Source organism: Bufo gargarizans, chromosome 9 (genome assembly GCF_014858855.1).
Source record: "Bufo gargarizans isolate SCDJY-AF-19 chromosome 9, ASM1485885v1, whole genome shotgun sequence".
NCBI classification, from domain to species: domain Eukaryota; kingdom Metazoa; phylum Chordata; class Amphibia; order Anura; family Bufonidae; genus Bufo; species Bufo gargarizans.
In genome coordinates, this window is record NC_058088.1 from 187,314,484 (window position 1) to 187,323,492 (window position 9,009).

A 9,009-nucleotide genomic window follows, 5' to 3' on the forward strand; every position below is an offset into this window, starting at 1 on the left:
GAGACCCATGTTACTTGCATTGGGGCCCAAGAGATCCCTCTCGTGGTCTCTAACTTTCCTTAATATAAGAAGCAACATGACTAAATCAACAGACTACAGACAGGTGTGAACTTCCAAAATTCCCTTCTTATTGACAGTTTTCCACAAAAGACACGTGACGTATAAATGGCCGCCATTTTACTTTAGAAAGCTGGTAATGTAGGTTAAACCGAGAACCAAGAACGAAAATAAAAAAATGTGTATCGTCGCGGTCGCAATGTCTCTCGCTGGTGCCAGTCTGGACAAAATTGTGCTAATGGCACCAACGTCACGTGATGTCTGCTGGTACAAAAATTTCTAAGACGGGGACATTTTCTACGCATGAAATTCTGGGGCCCAATGTCCAGTTCATTGCATTGGAGGGAGGGGTTTAAGGCTGCCACATGTAAGTCTTTGACGTATCAATCTGAACCACCGTTGGAAACGTCTTGTCTTCTTGAGGTGGCACCAAAACCGGATGTTCCAAGCTGCTCTCCTTTTCCTTCTCGACTTCTCCTTCCCAAAGACTGATGAGTGGTGGATAGAACTCATTGAGAGGGATGAACGAAGCCCTCTGCATATACTTTTTTAAAGAATGTCCACAGCTTTTGTAACGGAGGTGATGTCCAGCATAGACGATGACAGCAGCCATGCATAGTCCAGCAATTAGGGAGCCGAGAGCTGCTGAGAGGGCAATACTGACCGGCCGACCAACTGCAGCCACTGAAAAGGAAGCATCCTTGGTGGTCACATTGAGACAAGATTGTTGACTTGGCCGGGATAGAGATGACACAGTGAAGCAAACCTCATACTTGGTAGCTGGCTGTAGATGTGTGAGGTTGTACTCTTGTATATCTAGAGGAACTTTGGCGGTATAACTGATATGTGGATTGTGTATCCTCATGGTCGCTGAGGTCCATAGGGCTGGAACGAGGACGTTTGGAGCATTGGCTGGCCCGCCTAACATCTTCCACTCCACCACAACAAAATTGGAATGAACTTTTTTGGTAACTATGGACAGAGACGTGAACTCCTGCTCCTCAGTCCCATTGATGAAGATGACAACACTTTTACTGTCTGTACCATCTGAGTTCCACATTTGGCACATGTATGACCCAGAATCTTCTTCTGTAGCATCCAAAATTTCCAGAGAACCCTCAGCTAAGATTCGGACCCTGCCTGTTCCTCCTGATATTCTTTCTCCATGAGGAGTTATCCAGTATATCTCTGGCTTTGGGTGACCGCTGGCTTGGCAGTTAAGAGTAACCAGCTGGTGTTTGGATAGATGAAGCCGAGATGGAAAAGAATTTTCGTCTATTAGTGGAGGACATCGACTTAACCAAGCCTGTCCTTGTATTTCCTGGAAGAGGTGTCCGCTGACCAGTGGTGGGCTCGTACAGAGTGTGGCTTGGGCTTCAATCAGCTGAACTGATGAAAGTCCTTTCCAGTTGTTCTGGCAATCACAGCGCAGAGGATTACTGTATAAGCTGATTTCAGATAATCCCGGTAGTGTCTGAAATACTTTAAGCGGTATTAATGCCAATCGATTATTGCTAAGTAGTAAAGTCTTCAAAGCACTAACGTTGGGTCCAAAGGCACCAGGGTCCAGGTAGGTCAACCTAGGGTTGTTGAAAATTTCCAATTTAATAAGCTCAGGCAGGTCCTGGAAGGCTTCCGCTTCCACTCTTTCTAAATCCTCTATTGAATTTAGGCTGAGTTCCTCAAGATGAGGCATGTCTTTAAAATCTCCGGACCGAATTCTACTTATGGGGTTTTTGTTAAGGTCTAAGAATTTGAGGAGCTTCAAATGCTTCAGCGCCTCCTTGGGGACAGAAGTAAGACGGTTATCAAAAAATGAAAGGCTTTCAAGGTAGTCCAACCCAAAGAAGGCATTTTCTGGAATCTGGTTAAGTTCCATCCCTGCCAGTACTAGACTGTGTAATCTTCCAAGTGGTTGAAAATTCAAGTTTTGAAGGGCGCTCACAGGGTTCTCACCGATCATGAGTATCTCTAAGTTTGGAAGGTCTTCAAACCACGTTGAATCGATAACACGTAGACGGTTGGCATTGAGATGAAGTCTCAGAAGTTTTCCCAAGCCGGCAAAGGCTCGAGGGCCAATATAATTAATCTGGTTGTGATTAATATACAACTCTTCTAGACTCTCTAGATCTTTTAGGCAGTAGTCCGGCAGCTCAGTGAGCTGATTCTCCTCTAGATAAAGGGTGATGAGATGGGAAAGGTTGGACACGCTTAAGTCCCGGATGCTCTGAAAGTGGTTTTGAGACAAGTCAAGTTCGGTAAGATTCACCAGATCTTGAAGTTCCCAACCCATGTGTGATATCTTATTACTCTGCAGAAGTAGCACTTGGGTATCAATAGAGATATTTTCTGGAATGTGAGTCAGTAGAAGGTCATTGCAGTCCACCGTCTTCGCTTCATGGTACACGGACTGTGGGGTGAACCAGGGCCTTGTTTCACAAACACATTGAGGAGGACAGAATGCCAGACCTGAGATGTACAATGACTGGTAAATGACAAGAAGAGCCAAAGTCTCAGTCCAAGGAAGTGATCTCGTCATTCTTAAGGAATCAATACGATGTATGTTGAATGAAATCCAGGAGAAGACAAGGAGCCAGTTGTGGGCCTATGGATCTGGAAGGAGACAAAGCAGAAGGTAATATTACAAGAAAGAACCCAAATTCTTCATCTAGTAATGTCATATCAGTATCTCATAAACCACCATTTATACGGCGTAAAGAAGCCAGAGAATGTAAGTATCACTATCTGGACAACATTCGTTCAACAGGTGTGATGTCAGGTTCACCAACCTCAATGTAACTGGAAGTTCATGGGCTCCAATGCAAGATCTGTATCAGGGCATCCCAACTACCATGTGTCATTTATAACAGTAGGGTCATCTTATGTGGCCTTTAGGTCCCCCTTGACATGTGGCCCCAGGTGCAACTTCTACCTCTGCACCCCTAGTTAAAGAAGTCACAATAACAGATTATACCTCTTCAGAGGCAATGGACCTCCAGCCACAAATGTGGACAAAAATGCCCTTAAAGGGGTTGGTCCACCTGGGACATTGATGACATATCGCTAGGGACCTCTGAGACCTGCTCCTATCTCCAGAACAGGGTCCCCAAACTGAAGGACAATGCACTGCTTCTGAGAACAGCTAAGCACCCTCGCTTGGGAACTTTAGAAACTCCCATAGCGTTAGCAGAGTGTTCTCCTTCACTTGGGGGGCCCCGTTCCAGAGATACGAGCGTGTCCCAGAGGTGGGACCTGCACCTATCTGACATTGATGGCAAATCCTAGCAATGTAGCATCAATGTCCCAGATGGTCCAATCCCTTTAAAGCAGGCATGCTCAACCTGCGGCCCTCCAGCTGTTGTAAAACTACAACTCCCACAATGCCCTTCTGTAGGCTGATAGCTGTAGGCTGTTCGGGCATGCTGGGTGTTGTAGTTTTGCAACAGCTGGAGGGCCACAGGTTGAGCATGTCTGCTTTAAAGGAACACTCCAGGAAGAACTAATACACTACTGTATTCCTAGTGCTGGACCTGAGGAGATTTAAAGACCACCAAGTAGAGGTCATGCTCCTCTGCCTCTAGTTTTTATTGGCATGTTCCTTTAAGGGTTCTTTAAGAGATTAAACCTGCTGCCAATGAACGGTAAAGCAGTTGCTCGTGGCAACCAATCAGTTTTCAGCTTTCATTTTTTGAAAGGACCTATCAGATTCCAGCTCTCTTTTGTCAGAGGGCTTTTGGAAAATGAAAGCCACCACCCGATTGGTTGCTATGGCCATATGCTCTACAATGCCTTGGCAACCCAGTGTCTCCATATTTTATATTATATTATATTATTGTATTAGAGGATATATATTATATATACATGTTCTCAGATTCATACATTAAAGCCACAAAACCTTAAAATTTTTCTAGTCTAAGCCATTGATTTAGTAATCACGCCCCCCCAGTCCCCCATCTGTTCTTCATCCTCCATCTTGGCTTGCTCGCTCCAGTGTTTTTCCCTGTCTTCCCCATCAATACAAATCCTTGATCCCTTTATTCTTGTTTCCGCCTCATGCCGGTTCCTCTCAGCGCCCATTCTCTCGCCCCCACCCCCCATAATTCGCCTGCTCCCCTCATTTGTCTCCCCATCTTAAGCCCCTGTCTCCTATGCTCTCTTTTAGCTCGCACTAAGATGTTGCCATGGCAACACCCTGAGCGCTTTCTCCCAATGATAGGAGAGGGAAGGCACATTATTAACCCCGAGCGCGCCGCCGGGCACTGCTATATCCACCTCAGCAACCATGGATTAGGATGGTGCAATAGAAACGGAATGAATGGAAAAGCGGATCCATGCACGGATGTAGCAGTGCTGAGCCCGTCACAGTGCTGCATCATTCCGATGGCACGCAACGAATCGTTAAATAACAAATTCAGCTCTACTACATCTCATTGGGATACGCAGGAATGCCTGCAAGCCAATGCACAGAAGAGAGAACTAATCTTTAGCCTGTTACCCCCTCCTCCCACCCCTCCGCCATCTTGTAAGCTGCCATCTTCCTCACAGAGGTTTTTTTGGAGCAGCCTAAACTGCCATAATAAAAGGGTTGTCAGGGAAACCATTTAAAGGGATATCGTGCCTAAATCCCATCTCTTCATCTATTGCTCCCTGTTATCAGCCACTTGAGGTGCATACTGCGGTATTCTTCAATTTTTCAAATTCCTCGCCCCCCAACACTACTACTACCACTATCATACTGCTACACACCAGGCCTTGCCATGTCTGACTAAAAATGGCCGCCTTGTTCATACCAACCAATCAAAGGGACTCCACTGGAACTCCAGTTACTATGGGTGACAAGGGGTGAGCCAGGAAAGGACAAAAAAAGAAAGATATTATCCCTGTACTGTGACATCACTGTGTATATTATCCCTGTCCTGTGACATCACTGTGTGTATTATCCCTGTACTGTGACATCACTGTGTATATTATCCCTGTACTGTGACATCACTGTGTTTATTATCCCTGTACTGTGACATCACTGTGTGTATTATCCCTGTCCTGTGACATCACTGTGTTTATTATCTCTGTACTGGGACATCACTGTGTTTATTATCCTGTACTGTGACATCACTGTGTGTATTATCTCTGTACTGTGACATCACTGTGTATATTATCCTGTACTGTGACATCACTGTATTTATTATCTCTGCACTGTGACATCACTGTGTTTATTATCCTGTACTGTGACATCCCTGTATTTATTATCTCTGCACTGTGACATCACTGTGTGTATTATCCCTGTACTGTGACATCACTGTGTTTATTATCTCTGTACTGTGACATCACTGTGTTTATTATCCTGTACTGTGACATCACTGTGTTTATTATCTCTGTACTGTGACATCACTGTGTTTATTATCTCTGTACTGTGACATCACTGTGTGTATTATCTCTGTACTGTGACATCACTGTGTTTATTATCTCTGTACTGTGACATCACTGTGTTATTATCCCTGTACTGTGACATCACTGTGTTTATTATCCCTGTACTGTGACATCACTGTGTTTATTATCTCTGTACTGTGACATCACTGTGTGTATTATCCCTGTACTGTGACATCACTGTGTTTATTATCCCTGTACTGTGACATCACTGTGTTATTATCCCTGTACTGTGACATCACTGTGTTTATTATCTCTGTACTGTGACATCACTGTGTTATTATCCCTGTACTGTGACATCACTGTGTTTATTATCCCTGTACTGTGACATCACTGTGTGTATTATCCTTGTACTGTGACATCACTGTGTTTATTATCCCTGTACTGTGACATCACTGTGTTTATTATCCCTGTACTGTGACATCACTGTGTTTATTATCTCCTGTACTGTGACATCACTGTGTTTATTATCCCTGTACTGTGACATCACTGTGTTTATTATCCCTGTACTGTGACATCACTGTGTTTATTATCTCTGTACTGTGACATCACTGTGTTTATTATCCTCTGTACTGTGACATCACTGTGTTTATTATCTCCTGTACTGTGACATCACTGTGTTTATTATCCCTGTACTGTGACATCACTGTGTTTATTATCCCTGTACTGTGACATCACTGTGTTTATTATCCCTGTACTGTGACATCACTGTGTTTATTATCCCTGTACTGTGACATCACTGTGTGTATTATCCCTGTACTGTGACATCACTGTGTTTATTATCCCTGTACTGTGACATCACTGTGTTTATTATCCCTGTACTGTGACATCACTGTGTTTATTATCCCTGTACTGTGACATCACTGTGTTATTATCCCTGTACTGTGACATCACTGTGTTTATTATCCCTGCTACTGTGACATCACTGTGTTTATTATCCCTGCTACTGTGACATCACTGTGTTTATTATCTCTGCTACTGTGACATCACTGTGTTTATTATCCCAGTACTGTGACATCACTGTGTTTATTATCTCCTGTACTGTGACATCACTGTGTTTATTATCCCTGTACTGTGACATCACTGTGTTATTATCCCTGTACTGTGACATCACTGTGTTTATTATCCCTGTACTGTGACATCACTGTGTTTATTATTCCCTGTACTGTGACATCACTGTGTTTATTATCCCTGTACTGTGACATCACTGTGTTTATTATCCCTGTACTGTGACATCACTCTGTTTATTATCCCTGTGTGCATTGTTTACATAGTTTATAATGGGAGGGTGGCCACTAGATGGCGATCTTCTGATCTGTGTGGTGCTACTATCAGTAACTGTACTGCATGACTGCTGGGAGATCAATGCTCGGCCAGCAGACAGATGAGAGCTATGATTGGCAAGAACACAACAGAGAGCAATAGCCATATCCAGCTCTGCAGATACAGATGTGTTAGAGCAGAGTTTGTCATTCGGCATAACTTGCTGTTACACTTGGTAAATGAAACAGAACAGTGACATAGTCAGCTCTGCTACACCAGTAAGTATGAAATATATCTAAACCAGGCTTACAAATTAGAAGTGCACCATCTTTACACAAAACTCTGGAGCCCCAAAATTTCTAAACATCCAATTAATGTAGCTTTCAACTAGTCCTGAAGAATCTCAGACCAATGGGCATTCTGGACGATCAGATTTCATACTAAAGGAATTGTACAGGGGTCCCATAAGTGAAAAGAAATTAGGCCATTTTCACACTAGCGGCAGGACGGATCCGAGAGGGTGAACAGCCTGTTGGATCCGTCCTGCCGCTAGTGTGAAAGTACCCTTACTTTGCATATGGAAGACTATGGATATCCTTTTCTCTGCCTGCAGCCACCACTAGGGGGAGCTCTCTGCATACAGATTATACAGCTCCTATTGAATGTAATAATAAATGCAGCTACCACTAGGGGGAGCTCACTGCATACAGATTATACAGCTCCTATTGAACTCAATACTAGCTGTATATTCTATATGTGAGGCGCTCCCCCTAGTGGTGGCAGCAGGCAGAATATTTTTTTTATCATTTTCATCCTTGCGGTTGGCCTCTGAGGGCTGTACCATATCCACAAGACCCATCCGGCTTAGTGTCGTAAAATGGTCCTAAAAGTGTTGTAAAAATATGGTAATAGTCGTTCTAGTCACATGGTGCAAATGAACCAATCAGCATCTACTCAACGGGTTCTATTAGTAAACACTGCCCCCCCCATCATTGGAGTCATGGAGTGACTACTTTCAAGAAATGTTGTAATATAACATAACCTCTCAGATTTTTTTTTTTCATGATTCCCTGCAGTACTCCCATCGACCAGCAGGTGTCACTGTGTTTGTTGCTGAACATCAACAAAGATTCTACCCTGAGACTAAGGAAATTCAGAACTTTACAATCAATTTGATAAAAAACGTCCAGTCTCCCCTCAGAAATACACTGGAAATTTAAATTTTAAATTTTATCTAATTAACTGTTTCCGAGAATGTTGTTTGTTTTTTGTTACCCTTTAATTTTGGGTATAGGTGGCCCTACGAACAATGAACAATATATTTTAAAAAAAATCATCCTGTACAGTTTGTTTTAAATTTTGCATATCTATCTGTACCCTCAACGCATGACGTCACCTCCCATGACAACATGCCATGCCACTTAGCAGTGCCGAATCGGCGTGCCCCATGCAATTTTATGGAGGGCAAGAGGAATGGGAAGGAGGAGATCCAAAAATTTGGACTTAATGAGGCAGGACAAGACGGAGAATTGAGGACAACGGGAGGGGACACCTACTGATGAAGGATGATGATATGAGAAATAGACCTATTTACCGTCAAAGAGGCCTCGGTTTTTGAGGGGTCACCACCGCTTGAGAAGAAGACTTGTCCACGGTTCTTCAACTCTACGCCATTAGCCTTCAGGGGCTTGGGTCTACCATTCTTTGTCTTTCACGCCCTGGTCTGCTCCGTCCTTGCTTGGTTCTTGGAGGAGCAGTACCTTCGTTTCTTATCCCTGCAGAGATGTCTCCTTCGAGGTTCCTTCTGGTCTACTGGTGGACCTTCTCGCCTTTATCTGTCATGTTTTCCCACCCGTTTGGTCTTCTCTCTCTCCCTCGTGTTCTGCTTTGTGGCTGTTTCTTTCTCCTCCGGCTGAATAAAAGGAGCTTTTTCATCTGACAGGTGCTCCAGCCGGCCAATCATCTTCCAGAGCTTCCAAGGATGCGACCAATGGAGAAGACGGGCAGGCGGGACCGATGGATGTGTAAAGCGTCTGATATAGAAGCTGACAACACACGGTGATATTATGAATATGGATCAGGCCTGAGATCACGCCGCTGACCTGCCTGGAAACAGAGGATTTCACATATTAACTCATTATTGTCCTCCCCACCCCACCCCACCCCAGACACAAGGAAAGGGCTTAGGAACCGGGGGCAGACAGAACTAGTGGCTCCTAAGGAACCAGACACATGAAGGAGGATGCACACTGAAGATATTCCTGC

The 9,009-nt window shown here is 44.0% G+C and overlaps 1 protein-coding gene across 1 annotated transcript; it reads right to left on the reverse strand.

Moving 5' to 3' along the window:
• Positions 1-288: 288 nt before the first annotated feature.
• LOC122919649 (leucine-rich repeat neuronal protein 1-like) lies at positions 289-8,492 on the reverse strand. The gene is made up of 2 exons (XM_044268802.1): positions 8,339-8,492; positions 289-2,670 (listed from the first exon to the last, which is right to left on the reverse strand). The coding sequence occupies exon 2, from the start codon at positions 2,594-2,596 to the stop codon at positions 410-412; it is 2,187 nt and encodes a 728-aa protein (XP_044124737.1). The 5' UTR covers positions 2,597-2,670; positions 8,339-8,492; the 3' UTR covers positions 289-409.
• Positions 8,493-9,009: the final 517 nt, after the last annotated feature.

Coding starts and splice junctions, on each gene's coding strand:
- LOC122919649 (XM_044268802.1), bottom strand. CDS start 2,596: ATGACGAGATCACTTCCTTGGACTGAGACTTTGGCTCTTCTTGTCATT.